Source organism: Uloborus diversus, chromosome 8, assembly GCF_026930045.1.
Source record: "Uloborus diversus isolate 005 chromosome 8, Udiv.v.3.1, whole genome shotgun sequence".
NCBI lineage: Eukaryota > Metazoa > Arthropoda > Arachnida > Araneae > Uloboridae > Uloborus > Uloborus diversus.
In genome coordinates, this window is record NC_072738.1 from 25391023 (window position 1) to 25410870 (window position 19848).

At 37.5% G+C, this 19848-nt stretch overlaps 1 protein-coding gene, 16 non-coding genes and 1 pseudogene across 17 annotated transcripts in view; 5 read left to right on the forward strand and 13 right to left on the reverse strand.

Moving 5' to 3' along the window:
- On the forward strand, positions 1-111 carry LOC129228827 (U5 spliceosomal RNA; annotated as a pseudogene).
- The window catches only part of LOC129227976 (staphylococcal nuclease domain-containing protein 1-like), a 34054-nt gene extending 32540 nt beyond the window's left edge, over positions 1-1514 (forward strand). The window contains exon 9 of the mRNA XM_054862601.1: positions 1457-1514. Within this exon, the coding sequence (XP_054718576.1) occupies positions 1457-1514 (58 nt within the window). The remainder of the gene's footprint in view (positions 1-1456) is intronic.
- On the reverse strand, positions 479-619 carry LOC129228799 (U4 spliceosomal RNA). Its single transcript, XR_008580983.1, has one exon. It is a non-coding gene; the product is annotated as a U4 spliceosomal RNA (small nuclear RNA).
- A 183-nt stretch (positions 1515-1697) lies between the features above and the next one.
- Positions 1698-1858, reverse strand: LOC129228745 (U1 spliceosomal RNA). The gene has a single exon (XR_008580939.1). It is a non-coding gene; the product is annotated as a U1 spliceosomal RNA (small nuclear RNA).
- An 814-nt stretch (positions 1859-2672) lies between these two features.
- LOC129228766 (U1 spliceosomal RNA) lies at positions 2673-2834 on the reverse strand. The gene has a single exon (XR_008580960.1). It is a non-coding gene; the product is annotated as a U1 spliceosomal RNA (small nuclear RNA).
- Positions 2835-3513: 679 nt separating this feature from the next.
- LOC129228835 (U6 spliceosomal RNA) lies at positions 3514-3620 on the reverse strand. Its single transcript, XR_008581017.1, has one exon. It is a non-coding gene; the product is annotated as a U6 spliceosomal RNA (small nuclear RNA).
- A 1189-nt stretch (positions 3621-4809) lies between these two features.
- Positions 4810-4928, forward strand: LOC129228813 (U5 spliceosomal RNA). Its single transcript, XR_008580996.1, has one exon. It is a non-coding gene; the product is annotated as a U5 spliceosomal RNA (small nuclear RNA).
- Positions 4929-5294: 366 nt separating this feature from the next.
- Positions 5295-5435, reverse strand: LOC129228800 (U4 spliceosomal RNA). The gene has a single exon (XR_008580984.1). It is a non-coding gene; the product is annotated as a U4 spliceosomal RNA (small nuclear RNA).
- A 1084-nt stretch (positions 5436-6519) lies between these two features.
- Positions 6520-6680, reverse strand: LOC129228747 (U1 spliceosomal RNA). The gene has a single exon (XR_008580941.1). It is a non-coding gene; the product is annotated as a U1 spliceosomal RNA (small nuclear RNA).
- A 3089-nt stretch (positions 6681-9769) lies between these two features.
- LOC129228764 (U1 spliceosomal RNA) lies at positions 9770-9931 on the reverse strand. Its single transcript, XR_008580958.1, has one exon. It is a non-coding gene; the product is annotated as a U1 spliceosomal RNA (small nuclear RNA).
- Positions 9932-10603: 672 nt separating this feature from the next.
- Positions 10604-10710, reverse strand: LOC129228829 (U6 spliceosomal RNA). Its single transcript, XR_008581011.1, has one exon. It is a non-coding gene; the product is annotated as a U6 spliceosomal RNA (small nuclear RNA).
- A 1190-nt stretch (positions 10711-11900) lies between these two features.
- Positions 11901-12019, forward strand: LOC129228814 (U5 spliceosomal RNA). The gene has a single exon (XR_008580997.1). It is a non-coding gene; the product is annotated as a U5 spliceosomal RNA (small nuclear RNA).
- A 366-nt stretch (positions 12020-12385) lies between these two features.
- Positions 12386-12526, reverse strand: LOC129228802 (U4 spliceosomal RNA). Its single transcript, XR_008580986.1, has one exon. It is a non-coding gene; the product is annotated as a U4 spliceosomal RNA (small nuclear RNA).
- A 1071-nt stretch (positions 12527-13597) lies between these two features.
- Positions 13598-13758, reverse strand: LOC129228758 (U1 spliceosomal RNA). Its single transcript, XR_008580952.1, has one exon. It is a non-coding gene; the product is annotated as a U1 spliceosomal RNA (small nuclear RNA).
- Positions 13759-14572: 814 nt separating this feature from the next.
- LOC129228765 (U1 spliceosomal RNA) lies at positions 14573-14734 on the reverse strand. The gene has a single exon (XR_008580959.1). It is a non-coding gene; the product is annotated as a U1 spliceosomal RNA (small nuclear RNA).
- Positions 14735-15408: 674 nt separating this feature from the next.
- On the reverse strand, positions 15409-15515 carry LOC129228831 (U6 spliceosomal RNA). Its single transcript, XR_008581013.1, has one exon. It is a non-coding gene; the product is annotated as a U6 spliceosomal RNA (small nuclear RNA).
- A 2080-nt stretch (positions 15516-17595) lies between these two features.
- LOC129228815 (U5 spliceosomal RNA) lies at positions 17596-17714 on the forward strand. The gene has a single exon (XR_008580998.1). It is a non-coding gene; the product is annotated as a U5 spliceosomal RNA (small nuclear RNA).
- Positions 17715-18056: 342 nt separating this feature from the next.
- On the reverse strand, positions 18057-18197 carry LOC129228803 (U4 spliceosomal RNA). The gene has a single exon (XR_008580987.1). It is a non-coding gene; the product is annotated as a U4 spliceosomal RNA (small nuclear RNA).
- Positions 18198-19848: the final 1651 nt, after the last annotated feature.

Sequence of the window (19848 nt, forward strand, 5' to 3'; positions counted from 1 at the left end):
GTTTCCCTTCAAACATCGTGCTAATCTTTCGCCTTTTACTAAAGATTACCGTGGAGGGGAGCAGCTTAAATGAGCTTCAAACTAATTTTTGGAGCCCTCCAGCAGGAGGGTCATATGTTGAAAGGTGTAATGTCCAACTTATCCTGAGAAGAAATGTGGTACGGCATTCGAAGTGTTCGAGATTTCAGATGCAATGTTGAGAGCTACTTGTGCAATACAAATACGTCCTGCGGAATTTACAAGGGTCGAACAAGGATTTATGAACATCTTCGCCCAACAAAACGCTCGAAAACTTTCGCGAATTCAATACTTGGACATAGCAGAAGCAAACAATTGTTTCACTCCAGACCACCCTCATCAATACAACAATTGCAAGTCAAGGCACTGAAATTGCTAGAGAGGCAATGTCTTTTCCAAATCAACTGTTTGTAAACACATTAACGGTTTATTACATTCATCCTAACTTTTTCATCTCAAACCCCCTAAAGGGTATCCAAAAATTGCCTAAGCCGACGGTATTTCACGTCGACATGGCGGGGTATTGGGAAAAGTTTTCAACTAGCAATAGTCACGCCTCGGTAGAACCTCATTGGCTATGACACTGCCTCTGCGCAAAGCTGATGGAACTTAATTGTTCCAAATACTTATTCAACTTTGGCAGGGAAAAAAAACGGGAAGAACAGAAAATAATTTCGTAATGGGTTTTGGCATCATTACGCTTAACAAATAGCTTTTTTGCTTAAGAAAAACAAAACTTCACTATTAATTTTCTTTTTTATTTTTCATCAGCGTACAGTAAATATCAGAAACAAAACTTGGTTGGGCGAGCAACTTTCTTTTTTCTCCAACGATGAAAATACAATATTTTCTACTGTTGTAATAAATTTTTCATTTGTTGCTTTTCAAATAATCTGTAAGTTCAATTTGTTCTTCCTTCATAAATTTAATATTTTTCGACGCCTTCACTTAAAAAAAAAAAAAACAATTCAAAAAAGTCGATGAAAGCAGCACCGAAGAGCATTTTGGGAGGGAATAAACGTACCCCGGTTAATGAGAGTTATGATAATCAAAATGACGGTGCTTGGGTGTCAGTCACTGCTGATATAACTATTATACGTACAGCAGAGAATCCGATGTCGAATGCGAATGGTTTGTAATACGTACACAACTCATGGGCTGTCACAGACAGTAAGGATGACAAGCGATTTTAGTGAACATATTTGAAAATTATTTTATTGACCTCCCCATCTTGCTTTTTCTTTACTGCCTGTCCAATGTAGTTATATTTGCTTGTTTCTTTAATTTTTTTGGCATTGCAACACGTTCGCTTTTATTTTTCATTCCCCCATACTTGAGCGGCTGAAAAAGAAACATGAAGCAAAGTTTTAAAACGTCCGGAAATAACATTTTTCGCTAATATGTTTCTGTTCATACATAATTTTTATCTACGATAAAGGCGAGCGGCGATGGGCCAGAAAATTCCGGTATCTGCTCCGAGGAACATGGCTATCTAGATATTCTTGACAGTCGCAATGTTTGTCAAATGAGAACTTCACTCTTTGACCAGAAGTAAAGTTGGAAAATGTGTTTTCGTCATAGCATAACCTACGCCGTACGAAACGAACCGCTTGAAGAAAAGCAAGGAAAAAAGGTTCTGGAGCAGCTTTCTGTGAAATCTTACCTATTCTTCAATTAAAGAGGGACAGCGCGAACGCAGTCCCAGCTACCAAAAATTATGCACCCCAAGCAACCGCAGTTTGCGGATGTGGCGAGCGTCAACCCTCCGAAGTGCAATGAAGGGCCTCTGCTCGGGGGAGCCTCCTCGATGATCAAGGCATCCCCAGTGCCAGGTAAGTATGTTCGACAAATGACGCTCAAGAATATATATCACTTTCCTTCTTGGAAGGAACTGGTTGCACCAGATATTGATTCAGTTTGAAAACATTTCTTATTGAAATCGAAAGTCATAGGAAGTATTATGTCCATTAATCTCAAAGTTCACGTCTTTTTTGTACTAAAAAAAAAACCTCGCAAAAACACTTGTACTCGTTCTTGCATTGAACCAAAATCGGCTAGTGCTATGGAAAATATAAATTAGCTTTTCCCCTACTCGCTACGAGATGGCGCTGACTATCGTCACAAATTGCCTCGAATTTCCACTCAGAACATGAAAGGATATTTGGAATGAAAGTCAATGACGATGGTTATCTTCAAATTTACTCTATTCGATCTGTTGCTAAGTGCGTGAGAAATTCTAGTTTGTCTAGTCATTTCAGTCTCCTTCCATGTGAGGAAAATGAGGAAATTAATTCTTCTAATCTACACAGCAAACAAATTTTGTCATTCATTTGAAAAAGAAAAATCAACGTAGGAATCACAAACAGCCAATGGGACGTTACGAAAGCATGTTTCGGGGTTTCAGCGAATCAACCCCTTTTTAAACGCAGAAAATGCGGAGTGAATACAGAAGTGAAATATGAAAGAGTAAATATAAGCCTGGATTATTTTCCGTCAGGAATTTGATAGAAAAGTTACAAATTCGTAAGACTACCGGTACTTACATTTAGAATTACAATTATCCCACTCTGATCTATAATATATTCAAATTTTATTTCATTAATACTTTGTCTCCTTAATGCTCGGAAATGGGGAAACCCGCGACATACTATAGACCGGGAGCAGCGCGAACGCAGTCCCGACACCCAAAAATTGCGCGCCCCATCCAACCGCAGTTTGCGGAAGTGGCAATCGTCAGCTGCCCGCAGTGCAATGGCCAGCCTCCGACCGGGGAAGCCCCCTCCATGATCGAGGCATTCCCGACGCCAAGTAAGTATGCCTCTCCTTTAGTACGTTTTCAACAAGTATCCTTTTGAGTCTTTCAAAAGACTGGCAGTTTAAATAAATACACTTACCATTTTATTACTTTTTTAGGCAGTTTATGCGCGGCTAAACAGCTAAAATCAGGAGGCTATTACTAATGGATTGTTTTTAAAGTATTGCGTGTGTATAAAAAGACGCACGATGTAATTTGGCCTTTTTAAGTTCTGAGTTTTGAGTTCACATCACATCGGGAAAAGGCTTATCCGGATGTTTGCAGTTTTCCCTCCCTTCGCTACTGACCTTTTGACCCATTAAAGGGTGGTTCCAGGAAGAAATCATTTACAAAAATTAGTTCTAAATCTGTACCCAATAATAAGGTTTTGATGTCTCTGGAAGTTATGGCATTTGGTAGATGTAAACATATCATCAGATAGGCATTTGCTCACAAAATAACCAACTGTACATCCTGATACCTTCATGTGACTAATGTGCAAAGAACATCTATATGCTTGACTCGGTTACGGAATTCAAGATTCTTGATGAGCCTCAGAGTTCACTTGCAAAAAAAAAAAAAAAAAAAACCCTTTAAAAATGCTTTTTCTAATTCGTCATCAGGATAAGGCAAACTACTCGTGAATCTTTAGGAGCTCATAACGCAACTAGTAAAATTCATCATTTAGTAAAGAATGAGAAAAAAATGTGGAACGCTTCACGATTTTGCGTGTCATCCTTGCGCAGGGGCCATGCTAATCTTCTCTGTATCGTTCCAATTTTAGTATATGTACTGCCAAAGCGAGTACGACTCCCAACGCAGCAAAAGCATGTAATATAGGATGCATACCATCGTGTTTTAAAATACTGGTAGTTAGAATTGCACAGTCAACATCGGTATTGATATCTTTTTTATGCGTATGATTTCATTGCAATAATTTAAAAGCTCATTGGAAGGACAGTAAAATTTTTGGTATTCTTCGTGTACATCCGACTTTGATGCGTGTTGTGTGAAAAAAAGAGATAATTTCCTTCGAGTCCCTTTATATAAAATTAGTTATAACGGAATTTCATAGATTTCTAAACAGCTGTTGAAGAAGAAATCAGCGTAAACAGAGGAATATGTGATGACGTGGAATGTTGCCAGAAGGGAAAATGAAGAAAATCGTTCAAAAATTATGCGACACATTTCGCCGTCTTAAAGTAGATGCAATAAATATCGCAGGATGAGAATTCGATGGAGGCTGTTAACACGAAGCGGAGTCAACTTTTCCACTCAACATTGGGGTATTCCAGACTGAAACAGCACAATAGAAGTTCAGTGGGTGAGAATTATTTAGATTTAGAAAGAAAAAAAAATATCTTGGATCCTTATTGTAAGTAAACTTTAGCATCATCCCACCACTGATTGATTCCTCAGTTAACAGATTGGTGCAGTCCAAAAACATGACGATTCCATTAGAAATACGGCAACGCCCAGCAATTTGCAAAACCCTTCAGAACGAGGGAATAAATTTGAAAGTGGAGAGCAATTGCTCTATCTCCGTGCTTACTGTTATCTAGTTTGGTGCAGTTCTTTCAGGTTAGTAAGCTTAATTATGCCGTAGATGTGCACGGAATTATAATCCGAGATCAGAAACGCCCGGTACATTGCGTTTTACTTTCTGGCATAACGAATGCGTTTAGAAATAATTGCAAGTTTTTTGTTTATCCTAAATGTCAATGGTATCAAACATGCAAAGTGGGTCGGATTATACGTGATTAGAAATTTGACGTATTATACGTAATTAGAAATCATCTATATATACATTTCATGTATCTGATTTTCATAAGACGTGGACAATGAGAAACCTTTACACTCTTAAATGAGAAACAAAATGACAATGGCAATCTTGAAATGTATCGATACCGCAGTGCGATTTTGAGAATTTTCTTTTTGCTACCAGTTTTCCCTGAAACGGAAAGTACTACATTCATGAAATTGCGGGACACCTCCTTATGCTCTTGTTTCCCTTCAAACATCGTGCTAATCTTTCGCCTTTTACTAAAGATTACCGTGGAGGGGAGCAGCTTAAATGAGCTTCAAACTAATTTTTGGAGCCCTCCAGCAGGAGGGTCATATGTTGAAAGGTGTAATGTCCAACTTATCCTGAGAAGAAATGTGGTACGGCATTCGAAGTGTTCGAGATTTCAGATGCAACGTTGAGAGCTACTTGTGCAATACAAATACGTCCTGCGGAATTTACAAGGGTCGAACAAGGATTTATGAACATCTTCGCCCAACAAAACGCTCGAAAACTTTCGCGAATTCAATACTTGGACATAGCAGAAGCAAACAATTGTTTCACTCAGACCACCCTCATCAATACAACAATTGCAAGTCAAGGCACTGAAATTGCTAGAGAGGCAATGTCTTTTCCAAATCAACTGTTTGTAAACACATTAACGGTTTATTACATTCATCCTAACTTTTTCATCTCAAACCCCCTAAAGGGTATCCAAAAATTGCCTAAGCCGACGGTATTTCACGTCGACATGGCGGGGTATTGGGAAAAGTTTTCAACTAGCAATAGTCACGCCTCGGTAGAACCTCATTGGCTATGACACTGCCTCTGCGCAAAGCTGATGGAACTTAATTGTTCCAAATACTTATTCAACTTTGGCAGGGAAAAAAAACGGGAAGAACAGAAAATAATTTCGTAATGGGTTTTGGCATCATTACGCTTAACAAATAGCTTTTTTGCTTAAGAAAAACAAAACTTCACTATTAATTTTCTTTTTTATTTTTCATCAGCGTACAGTAAATATCAGAAACAAAACTTGGTTGGGCGAGCAACTTTCTTTTTTCTCCAACGATGAAAATACAATATTTTCTACTGTTGTAATAAATTTTTCATTTGTTGCTTTTCAAATAATCTGTAAGTTCAATTTGTTCTTCCTTCATAAATTTAATATTTTTCGACGCCTTCACTTAAAAAAAAAAAAAAAAAAAACAATTCAAAAAAGTCGATGAAAGCAGCACCGAAGAGCATTTTGGGAGGGAATAAACGTACCCCGGTTAATGAGAGTTATGATAATCAAAATGACGGTGCTTGGGTGTCAGTCACTGCTGATATAACTATTATACGTACAGCAGAGAATCCGATGTCGAATGCGAATGGTTTGTAATACGTACACAACTCATGGGCTGTCACAGACAGTAAGGATGACAAGCGATTTTAGTGAACATATTTGAAAATTATTTTATTGACCTCCCCATCTTGCTTTTTCTTTACTGCCTGTCCAATGTAGTTATATTTGCTTGTTTCTTTAATTTTTTTGGCATTGCAACACGTTCGCTTTTATTTTTCATTCCCCCATACTTGAGCGGCTGAAAAAGAAACATGAAGCAAAGTTTTAAAACGTCCGGAAATAACATTTTTCGCTAATATGTTTCTGTTCATACATAATTTTTATCTACGATAAAGGCGAGCGGCGATGGGCCAGAAAATTCCGGTATCTGCTCCGAGGAACATGGCTATCTAGATATTCTTGACAGTCGCAATGTTTGTCAAATGAGAACTTCACTCTTTGACCAGAAGTAAAGTTGGAAAATGTGTTTTCGTCATAGCATAACCTACGCCGTACGAAACGAACCGCTTGAAGAAAAGCAAGGAAAAAAGGTTCTGGAGCAGCTTTCTGTGAAATCTTACCTATTCTTCAATTAAAGAGGGACAGCGCGAACGCAGTCCCAGCTACCAAAAATTATGCACCCCAAGCAACCGCAGTTTGCGGATGTGGCGAGCGTCAACCCTCCGAAGTGCAATGAAGGGCCTCTGCTCGGGGGAGCCTCCTCGATGATCAAGGCATCCCCAGTGCCAGGTAAGTATGTTCGACAAATGACGCTCAAGAATATATATCACTTTCCTTCTTGGAAGGAACTGGTTGCACCAGATATTGATTCAGTTTGAAAACATTTCTTATTGAAATCGAAAGTCATAGGAAGTATTATGTCCATTAATCTCAAAGTTCACGTCTTTTTTGTACTAAAAAAAAAACCTCGCAAAAACACTTGTACTCGTTCTTGCATTGAACCAAAATCGGCTAGTGCTATGGAAAATATAAATTAGCTTTTCCCCTACTCGCTACGAGATGGCGCTGACTATCGTCACAAATTGCCTCGAATTTCCACTCAGAACATGAAAGGATATTTGGAATGAAAGTCAATGACGATGGTTATCTTCAAATTTACTCTATTCGATCTGTTGCTAAGTGCGTGAGAAATTCTAGTTTGTCTAGTCATTTCAGTCTCCTTCCATGTGAGGAAAATGAGGAAATTAATTCTTCTAATCTACACAGCAAACAAATTTTGTCATTCATTTGAAAAAGAAAAATCAACGTAGGAATCACAAACAGCCAATGGGACGTTACGAAAGCATGTTTCGGGGTTTCAGCGAATCAACCCCTTTTTAAACGCAGAAAATGCGGAGTGAATACAGAAGTGAAATATGAAAGAGTAAATATAAGCCTGGATTATTTTCCGTCAGGAATTTGATAGAAAAGTTACAAATTCGTAAGACTACCGGTACTTACATTTAGAATTACAATTATCCCACTCTGATCTATAGGGTCTGGTGGGGGAAAGTGGTCAATGGGGTAAAGTGGTCATACGTCAAATAAATGGCTATAGCTTGGAAATAAATGTTCGAATGAATGTGAAAATTTTATTTTAGAGTAAAGCAGTTAGAAACTACATTTTGAATACAAAATTTTGCAACTGGCAAAATTTTATTCGGTAAAAAAAAATATTTCGCGTGAACATGAAAAATATTAAAATCTAAACACCTATTTTAACATTCTTGGGAAATTTTGTTTGTTAGAATTAGGAACAGATTGACTGAACAGGAAGCTTCCTTACATGTCTCAAGATCTCTTCCTCATTAGCAGTTAGCTGAATCTATTTTAGATAATTTTTTAGAACAATTTAAGTAAGATGGGGTAAAGTGGTCATAATATTAGGCTTAACGAATAGTGTTCTTCTAATGTCACTTAATCTTTAGGTATAAGGCAGATACAAATTAAATATTAATTTTACTTAAGTATGTATTGTTTTTACAGTAAACGGGGTTAAATATACGAGTATATGCGTGTATATATACGCATATATACTCGTGTAGACATCTACATAGACGTATTCACATAAATGCGCCAATAAATACGTATATTGGTATCTGCAAGTATTTTTTTATCCATACAGCTATACATTCTACTATACACGTATATGCTCGCTTATACTCGTTGATATAAGAACACTTATACACTCAGGTAGATACGTATATACGCGTACGTTCTCGAGTAGACACTTACATACAAGCATATGATATAAAAGTATACAGAGTGAGTTAACATTCTTGAGCAAATTATTAAAAGGTGTTAGAGGAGAGGGAAAGAATCAATAAGGAACATATGGTCACAAATACAATGCTGACGCGCTACATGCACGCAAAGTGAAAAATTGATGGATGCAAAAAAAATCACAAATTTATATATATTACACAAATACAATTTTACACAACATTTTAGGACTTAAGAAAGCTTTAAAGCGATTGATGAAATTTGCGGCCTTCAGCTGTAATACATGCGTCGCATTCACAGATCCGTCTCTGTTACAATAACGAGACTTTTGAAAAACTTTCATCAGCCGCTGCGCCTTTGTTGCGATGCGTGTATTAGAGATACTACAAACCGTAACTTTCAACAACTGCTCTAAATATTTCTTAAAAACTAAAATGTTTGGTAAAATCATCTTTGTGCAACAAATTTGTGCCCTGCTTTGCATCCATCAGTTTCTGGCTTTGTGTGCATGTAGCGCGTCAGTGATTATAACTTCCTTATGATTCTTTGCTTCTTATCCTCCCCTCTCACACCCCCTTGATTTTTGCCCAAGAGCTTAGATTCACTCTGTAGACCGACATGTATATAAGCGTATATTCTCGTGTATACATACATGTACTGGTGTATACACGTAAATGTACGTATATATGTCTATACAGGTATATAATCGTGTTTAAACGTATACGTGTATACGTGCGTATATACTTGTGCTTCCATATTATACATACGTGAGTAGACACGTACAAAGACGTACTGGGTGTATCCACAAATTAACTCGTGTATACCCGTATATGTATGTATGTACACTTATATATGCGTATATACATCTACTATACAAATATATACTCAAGTATGCACGTATTTTCTCGAGATACAAGTGCATACGCGCATATGATGTTCGTTTATACGCGTATATACACGTGACACGTACATATACGTGATACGTACATATACGTGACACGTATATACATGTGACACGTATGTACTCATGTAGACACGTATACACTCCTGTAGGTAATCACGTATACATGCTTATATACTCGTATATACTTGAGTAGGCACGTGCATGCATGTATCTGATGTATACATGTATCTACTCATATAGGAACGTGTTACTCGTGTATAACACGACCGTATATGTTCGTGTATACACGCATGTACTCATGAATATACTTGTAACTATAAAAACAACTGAAATATACAAGTATTAGGGTTCTTTATAATGGTTTTGCATCTATTTTTAACTATGACCACTTTACCCCATGCTATGACCACTTTCCCCCATCCCATGGGGTAAAGTGGTCATAAAAACATAGGGGAAAAGAAAGTTCTATAAAACTAATAAAATCAATATTTTTCTTCTTAAAATTCAATGTACCGTGTTCTTTAATAATGCAATGTAAAATAAAAACAAAAAAACTTTAAGTGTTTAAAGAATTTGTTGCATTTATTATCCACCTAAGTTGAAAACCTACGATTTTATGACCACTTTACCCCACCAGACCCTAATATATTCAAATTTTATTTCATTAATACTTTGTTTCCTTAATGCTCGGAAATGGGGAAACCTGCGACATACTATAGACCGGGAGCAGCGCGAACGCAGTCCCGACACCCAAAAATTGCGCGCCCCAACCAACCGCAGTTTGCGGAAGTGGCAATCGTCAGCTGCCCGCAGTGCAATGGCCAGCCTCCGACCGGGGAAGCCCCCTCCATGATCGAGGCATTCCCGACGCCAAGTAAGTATGCCTCTCTTTTAGTACGTTTTCAACAAATATCCTTTTGAGTCTTTCAAAAGACTGGCAGTTTAAATAAATACACTTACCATTTTATTACTTTTTTAGGCAGTTTATGCGCGGCTAAACAGCTAAAATCAGGAGGCTATTACTAATGGATTGTTTTAAAGTATTGCGTGTGTATAAAAAGACGCACGATGTAATTTGGCCTTTTTAAGTTCTGAGTTTTGAGTTCACATCACATCGGGAAAAGGCTTATCCGGATGTTTGCAGTTTTCCCTCCCTTCGCTACTGACCTTTTGACCCATTAAAGGGTGGTTCCAGGAAGAAATCATTTACAAAAATTAGTTCTAAATCTGTACCCAATAATAAGGTTTTGATGTCTCTGGAAGTTATGGCATTTGGTAGATGTAAACATATCATCAGATAGGCATTTGCTCACAAAATAACCAACTGTACATCCTGATACCTTCATGTGACTAATGTGCAAAGAACATCTATATGCTTGACTCGGTTATGGAATTCAAGATTCTTGATGAGCCTCAGAGTTCACTTGCAAAAAAAAAAAAAACCCTTTAAAAATGCTTTTTCTAATTCGTCATCAGGATAAGGCAAACTACTCGTGAATCTTTAGGAGCTCATAACGCAACTAGTAAAATTCATCATTTAGTAAAGAATGAGAAAAAAATGTGGAACGCTTCACGATTTTGCGTGTCATCCTTGCGCAGGGGCCATGCTAATCTTCTCTGTATCGTTCCAATTTTAGTATATGTACTGCCGAAGCGAGTACGACTCCCAACGTAGCAAAAGCATGTAATATAGGATGCATACCATCGTGTTTTAAAATACTGGGACTTAGAATTGCACAGTCAACATCGGTATTGATATCTTTTTTATGCGTATGATTTCATTGCAATAATTTAAAAAGCTCATTGGAAGGACAGTAAAATTTTTGGTATTCTTCGTGTACATCCGACTTTGATGCGTGTTGTGTGAAAAAAAGAGATAATTTCCTTCGAGTCCCTTTATATAAAATTAGTTATAACGGAATTTCATAGATTTCTAAACAGCTGTTGAAGAAGAAATCAGCGTAAACAGAGGAATATGTGATGACGTGGAATGTTGCCAGAAGGGAAAATGAAGAAAATCGTTCAAAAATTATGCGACACATTTCGCCGTCTTAAAGTAGATGCAATAAATATCGCAGGATGAGAATTCGATGGAGGCTGTTAACACGAAGCGGAGTCAATTTTTTTACTCAACATTGGGGTATTCCAGACTGAAACAGCACAATAGAAGTTCAGTGGGTGAGAATTATTTAGATTTAGAAAGAAAAAAAAATATCTTGGATCCTTATTGTAAGTAAACTTCAGCATCATCCCACCACTGATTGATTCCTCAGTTAACAGATTGGTGCAGTCCAAAAACATGACGATTCCATTAGAAATACGGCAACGCCCAGCAATTTGCAAAACCCTTCAGAACGAGGGAATAAATTTGAAGGTGGAGAGCAATTGCTCTATCTCCGTGCTTACTGTTATCTAGTTTGGTGCAGTTCTTTCAGGTTAGTAAGCTTAATTATGCTGTAGATGTGCACGGAATTATAATCCGAGATCAGAAACGCCCGGTACATTGCGTTTTACTTTCTGGCATAACGAATGCGTTTAGAAATAATTGCAAGTTTTTTGTTTATCCTAAATGTCAATGGTATCAAACATGCAAAGTGGGTCGGATTATACGTGATTAGAAATTTGACGTATTATACGTAATTAGAAATCATCTATATATACATTTCATGTATCTGATTTTCATAAGACGTGGACAATGAGAAACCTTTACACTCTTAAATGAGAAACAAAATGACAATGGCAATCTTGAAATGTATCGATACCGCAGTGCGATTTTGAGAATTTTCTTTTTGCTACCAGTTTTCCCTGAAACGGAAAGTACTACATTCATGAAATTGCGGGACACCTCCTTATGCTCTTGTTTCCCTTCAAACATCGTGCTAATCTTTCGCCTTTTACTAAAGATTACCGTGGAGGGGAGCAGCTTAAATGAGCTTCAAACTAATTTTTGGAGCCCTCCAGCAGGAGGGTCATATGTTGAAAGGTGTAATGTCCAACTTATCCTGAGAAGAAATGTGGTACGGCATTCGAAGTGTTCGAGATTTCAGATGCAACGTTGAGAGCTACTTGTGCAATACAAATACGTCCTGCGGAATTTACAAGGGTCGAACAAGGATTTATGAACATCTTCGCCCAACAAAACGCTCGAAAACTTTCGCGAATTCAATACTTGGACATAGCAGAAGCAAACAATTGTTTCACTCAGACCACCCTCATCAATACAACAATTGCAAGTCAAGGCACTGAAATTGCTAGAGAGGCAATGTCTTTTCCAAATCAACTGTTTGTAAACACATTAACGGTTTATTACATTCATCCTAACTTTTTCATCTCAAACCCCCTAAAGGGTATCCAAAAATTGCCTAAGCCGACGGTATTTCACGTCGACATGGCGGGGTATTGGGAAAAGTTTTCAACTAGCAATAGTCACGCCTCGGTAGAACCTCATTGGCTATGACACTGCCTCTGCGCAAAGCTGATGGATTGTTCCAAATACTTATTCAACTTTGGCAGGGAAAAAAAACGGGAAGAACAGAAAATAATTTCGTAATGGGTTTTGGCATCATTACGCTTAACAAATAGCTTTTTTGCTTAAGAAAAACAAAACTTCACTATTAATTTTCTTTTTTATTTTTCATCAGCGTACAGTAAATATCAGAAACAAAACTTGGTTGGGCGAGCAACTTTCTTTTTTCTCCAACGATGAAAATACAATATTTTCTACTGTTGTAATTAATTTTTCATTTGTTGCTTTTCAAATAATCTGTAAGTTCAATTTGTTCTTCCTTCATAAATTTAATATTTTTCGACGCCTTCACTTAAAAAAAAAAAAAAAATTCAAAAAAGTCGATGAAAGCAGCACCGAAGAGCATTTTGGGAGGGAATAAACGTACCCCGGTTAATGAGAGTTATGATAATCAAAATGACGGTGCTTGGGTGTCAGTCACTGCTGATATAACTATTATACGTACAGCAGAGAATCCGATGTCGAATGCGAATGGTTTGTAATACGTACACAACTCATGGGCTGTCACAGACAGTAAGGATGACAAGCGATTTTAGTGAACATATTTGAAAATTATTTTCTTGACCTCCCCATCTTGCTTTTTCTTTACTGCCTGTCCAATGTAGTTATATTTGCTTGTTTCTTTAATTTTTTTGGCATTGCAACACGTTCGCTTTTATTTTTCATTCCCCCATACTTGAGCGGCAGAAAAAGAAACATGAAGCGAAGTTTTAAAACGTCCGGAAATAACATTTTTCGCTAATATGTTTCTGTTCATACATAATTTTTACCTACGATAAAGGCGAGCGGCGATGGGCCAGAAAATTCCGGTATCTGCTCCGAGGAACATGGCTATCTAGATATTCTTGACAGTCGCAATGTTTGTCAAATGAGAACTTCACTCTTTGACCAGAAGTAAAGTTGGAAAATGTGTTTTCGTCATAGCATAACCTACGCCGTACGAAACGAACCGCTTGAAGAAAAGCAAGGAAAAAAGGTTCTGGAGCAGCTTTCTGTGAAATCTTACCTATTCTTCAATTAAAGAGGGACAGCGCGAACGCAGTCCCAGCTACCAAATATTATGCACCCCAAGCAACCGCAGTTTGCGGATGTGGCGAGCGTCAACCCTCCGAAGTGCAATGAAGGGCCTCTGCTCGGGGGAGCCTCCTCGATGATCAAGGCATCCCCAGTGCCAGGTAAGTATGTTCGACAAATGACGCTCAAGGATATATATCACTTTCCTTCTTGGAAGGAACTGGTTGAACTAGATATTGATTCAGTTTGAAAACATTTCTTATTGAAATCGAAAGTCATAGGAAGTATTATGTCCATTAATCTCAAAGTTCACGTCTTTTTTGTACTAAAAAAAAACCCCCGCAAAAACACTTGTACTCGTTCTTGCATTGAACCAAAATCGGCTAGTGCTATGGAAAATATAAATTAGCTTTTCCCCTACTCGCTACGAGATGGCGCTGACTATCGTTACAAATTGCCTCGAATTTCCACTCAGAACATGGAAGGATATTTGGAATGATAGTCAATGACGATGGTTATCTTCAAATTTACTCTATTCGATCTGTTGCTAAGTGCGTGAGAAATTCTAGTTTGTCTAGTCATTTCAGTCTCCTTCCATGTGAGGAAAATAAGGAAATTAATTCTTCTAATCTACACAGCAAACAAATTTTGTCATTCATTTGAAAAAGAAAAATCAACGTAGGGATCACAAACAGCCAATGGGACGTTACGAAAGCATGTTTCGGGGTTTCAGCGAATCAACCCCTTTTTAAACGCAGAAAATGCGGAGTGAATACAGAAGTGAAATATGAAAGAGTAAATATAAGCCTGGATTATTTTCCGTCAGGAATTTGATAGAAAAGTTACAAATTCGTAAGACTACCGGTACTTACATTTAGAATTACAATTATCCCACTCTGATCTATAATATATTCAAATTTTATTTCATTAATACTTTGTCTCCTTATTGCTCGGAAATGGGGAAACCCGCGACATACTATAGACCGGGAGCAGCGCGAACGCAGTCCCGACACCCAAAAATTGCGCGCCCCAACCAACCGCAGTTTGCGGAAGTGGCAATCGTCAGCTGCCCGCAGTGCAATGGCCAGCCTCCGACCGGGGAAGCCCCCTCCATGATCGAGGCATTCCCGACGCCAAGTAAGTATGCCTCTCTTTTAGTACGTTTTCAACAAGTATCCTTTTGAGTCTTTCAAAAGACTGGCAGTTTAAATAAATACACTTACCATTTTATTACTTTTTTTAGGCAGTTTATGCGCGGCTAAACAGCTAAAATCAGGAGTCTATTACTAATGGATTGTTTTAAAGTATTGCGTGTGTATAAAAAGACGCACGATGTAATTTGGCCTTTTTAAGTTCTGAGTTTTGAGTTCACATCACATCGGGAAAAGGCTTATCCGGATGTTTGCAGTTTTCCCTCCCTTCGCTACTGACCTTTTGACCCATTAAAGGGTGGTTCCAGGAAGAAATCATTTACAAAAATTAGTTCTAAATCTGTACCCAATAATAAGGTTTTGATGTCTCTGGAAGTTATGGCATTTGGTAGATGTAAACATATCATCAGATAGGCATTTGCTCACAAAATAACCAACTGTACATCCTGATACCTTCATGTGACTAATGTGCAAAGAACATCTATATGCTTGACTCGGTTACGGAATTCAAGATTCTTGATGAGCCTCAGAGTTCACTTGCAAAAAAAAAAAAAAACCCTTTAAAAATGCTTTTTCTAATTCGTCATCAGGATAAGGCAAACTACTCGTGAATCTTTAGGAGCTCATAACGCAACTAGTAAAATTCATCATTTAGTAAAGAATGAGAAAAAAATGTGGAATGCTTCACGATTTTGCGTGTCATCCTTGCGCAGGGGCCATGCTAATCTTCTCTGTATCGTTCCAATTTTAGTATATGTACTGCCGAAGCGAGTACGACTCCCAACGTAGCAAAAGCATGTAATATAGGATGCATACCATCGTGTTTTAAAATACTGGGACTTAGAATTGCACAGTCAACATCGGTATTGATATCTTTTTTATGCGTATGATTTCATTGCAATAATTTAAAAAGCTCATTGGAAGGACAGTAAAATTTTTGGTATTCTTCGTGTACATCCGACTTTGATGCATGTTGTGTGAAAAAAAGAGATAATTTCCTTCGAGTCCCTTTATATAAAATTAGTTATAACGGAATTTCATAGATTTCTAAACAGCTGTTGAAGAAGAAATCAGCGTAAACAGAGGAATATGTGATGACGTGGAATGTTGCCAGAAGGGAAAATGAAGAAAATCGTTCAAAAATTATGCGACACATTTCGCCGTCTTAAAGTAGATGCAATAAATATTGCAGGATGAGAATTCGATGGAGGCTGTTAACACGAAGCGGAGTCAACTTTTCCACTCAACATTGGGGTATTCCAGACTGAAACAGCACAATAGAAGTTCAGTGGGTGAGAATTATTTAGATTTAGAAAGAAAAAAAAAATATCTTGGATCCTTATTGTAAGTAAACTTCAGCATCATCCCACCACTGATTGATTCCTCAGTTAACAGATTGGTGCAGTCCAAAAACATGACGATTCCATTAGAAATACGGCAACGCCCAGCAATTTGCAAAACCCTTCAGAACGAGGGAATAAATTTGAAGGTGGAGAGCAATTGCTCTATCTCCGTGCTTACTGTTATCTAGTTTGGTGCAGTTCTTTCAGGTTAGTAAGCTTAATTATGCTGTAGATGTGCACGGAATTATAATCCGAGATCAGAAACGCCCGGTACATTGCGTTTTACTTTCTGGCATAACGAATGCGTTTAGAAATAATTGCAAGTTTTTTGTTTATCCTAAATGTCAATGGTATCAAACATGCAAAGTGGGTCGGATTATACGTGATTAGAAATTTGACGTATTATACGTAATTAGAAATCATCTATATATACATTTCATGTATCTGATTTTCATAAGACGTGGACAATGAGAAACCTTTACACTCTTAAATGAGAAACAAAATGACAATGGCAATCTTGAAATGTATCGATACCGCAGCGCGATTTTGAGAATTTTCTTTTTGCTACCAGTTTTCCCTGAAACGGAAAGTACTACAGTCGAAGCTCGATATAACGACCATCTCGGTTCCAGAGAAAAAGGTCTTTATAACGAGTGGTCCTGATAAGAGGTATAATTTAAAAATATATACACAGTCATCCTTCACGCCCTGTTGTTCCAAAAAAAAAAAAACGGTACTTTTTCAAACATTCCAGTTAAATGCTCAAATTATTTTTATCATAGGAATTTTTAGAAAAATCGTGTGCAAAATACTATGACAGAACATTAAAGAAATTTTCGGGTAGAAGATATGGGGAGGAAAATGTTACACACTTACAAATCTGCTACTACTACTGTTACCACTACAGCACTACATTTTCTGAAGATAAAACTAGAAACAGATGTTTGCCTTTTTAGCAAACGTGATTTTTGCAAAACATTATTCTCTGTTTCACATATAGGTGATAAATAGTGTTTTTCTTGCTTTTCAAAGAAACATTTAAAAGTCCCTCGAGAACCCCCAAATCTTAAAAACCACTAGATTCAAATACCAAACTAGCAACACATCTGTAAACTCCCTTTTCTTAGGAACCTGAAAATTTCTCGATTTTTCCTCCCATTATTTTTTTTGTGCTAGCTGCGGTGAATGGTAATCCCCCCTGCACCCCCTCTCAAAGTTGGATTTGACATTGAAAACTTCAGGCAGATGTCCGTAAACAATAATCAAGGCCATTTCAAGCTACAAATTTGTTTTATTGGGAAGAACACTAGAAATAACGTCCGCTGAATTCGGTCACTGTATTGGATTAGACGATATAGAACGGTTGTCATAACGAAGGCAAATTAACGTAGAGTTGATAGGAATAAAGTTGGGACTTTTACCACTGGTCGTTATAATGGGTTGGTCTTTATAATGTGTGGTCGTTATAATGAGCGTCGACTGTACATTCATGAAATTGCAGGACAGCTCCTTATGCTCTTGTTTCCCTTCAAACATCGTGCTAATCTTTCGCCTTTTACTAAAGATTACCGTGGAGGGGAGCAGCTTAAATGAGCTTCAAACTAATTTTTGGAGCCCTCCAGCAGGAGGGTCATATGTTGAAAGGTATAATGTGGTACGGCATTCGAAGTGTTCGAGATTTCAGATGCAACGTTGAGAGCTACTTGTGCAATACAAATACGTCCTGCGGAATTTACAAGGGTCGAACGAGGATTTATGAACATCTTCGCCCAACAAAACGCTCGAAAACTTTCGCGAATTCAATACTTGGACATAGCAGAAGCAAACAATTGTTTCACTCAGACCACCCTCATCAATACAACAATTGCAAGTCAAGGCACTGAAATTGCTAGAGAGGCAATGTCTTTTCCAAATCAACTGTTTGTAAACACATTAACGGTTTATTACATTCATCCTAACTTTTTCATCTCAAACCCCCTAAAGGGTATCCAAAAATTGCCTAAGCCGACGGTATTTCACGTCGACATGGCGGGGTATTGGGAAAAGTTTTCAACTAGCAATAGTCACGCCTCGGTAGAACCTCATTGGCTATGACACTGCCTCTGCGCAAAGCTGATGGAACTTAATTGTTCCAAATACTTATTCAACTTTGGCAGGGAAAAAAAACGGGAAGAACAGAAAATAATTTCGTAATGGGTTTTGGCATCATTACGCTTAACAAATAGCTTTTTTGCTTAAGAAAAACAAAACTTCACTATTAATTTTCTTTTTTATTTTTCATCAGCGTACAGTAAATATCAGAAACAAAACTTGGTTGGGCGAGCAACTTTCTTTTTTCTCCAACGATGAAAATACAATATTTTCTACGCACGATGGTCGGAAGTGGTTGGAACCACTTAACCACGCGAGGCGTAGCAATCCGTTGAGAGTGTCAGATTTGTGCATGCGCAAGTTTCTAGGTCGGATGCAGAATCCCGCTCCGATGGTCGGTTCAGCAACAACTGCCTTAAAGAAAACCCTTCTAAACCAAAACAAACTATATACACCAAAGCAGACCTGTGCCCAGAATTTCATAAAGGGACGGGTTTTGGTTTCAATGTTTTTTTTTTTTTCATTTTTACCTACATTGTCAGGAAAACACAACAGTGTGCGAAACGATTCTTTCCTGTTTTATGGTCAGAGTTAGAGACATAGGGGGGGGGCATGTTCCAAATACCCAGAAGCCTTGGTTTTAAGTAATATTACCAGTTCTATTGTATCATGTCAGATTCGTTATTAACCTCACCTTCTAGAAGGTAAATTCTGGTTGCACTAGTTAGCTGAATATTTATTCCTTCTACTGCTTGTTTAGATTAAAACCGTAATATCTGTTTACTGTGCGGTATACTGCAACAAGTACTGAAACAAATCCCGCAAATTCTTTTAAGACATACGTTTTCAGATTTTGCATTCTAAGATAATGCACAGAAAACAAAATAGGAAGATGTTGGTGTCGGATGCAAATTGCATTGCCAAAAACAATTACTATGCATCTCCATACATGCAATACTCTTCTCTTTTTGTGCAATGCTCAAGTCATAATAACCCACCTTTAAGAAGCACTTAAACAAAGTGAATGCTTTGCATTGACAGCCTATTCAGCGGTTCCTCCATCAGTTTTTCTGTATGATTTTGGTTGATAATGAGTGGACAGAATGCAGAAAAACTTCAAAGAGAATTTTTAAAAAATGCTGCACACAAATTTTAGCTTTAAAGTTAATTTTGGATCAAATGTCTGCTTTTCTTCATTTAACTTTGAATTTTTTTTTCCCCAATGGGAGATGTTTAACCCCTTAAACCCACCCTTGGACATGGCCCAGCTACAAAGTTTCTTATAAGTTGTTTTCGCTGATCGCAAAGACTTTTTTTTTTCACACCCTGGAAGAGATTACTATACACCTCCAGAGCAAGTATAATAAGTAATGCAGTTTGATCGGGAAAAAAAAACAAAAAACATATGCACCAGGTGTTCATTATTTCATTAAGTTTTTACTTGCATATTTTGTACTTAGTGGGTCTCAAAGTTTTCACAAAAGTGGTGGTCCACTGGCCTAAAAAGACAGGGAGCTGCTGCTTTAAGTTATTGTAGTAATCATGCCATGTACACATGTGAATATTTTACCTACAGTTTAAATTTTTAAGTAATTTTTACAAACTTCTAGAGCACCAAATCCCAATAATTCCTTCCCAGCTTATTTTGTTTCCTTAAATTAATGTTCAAAAAAT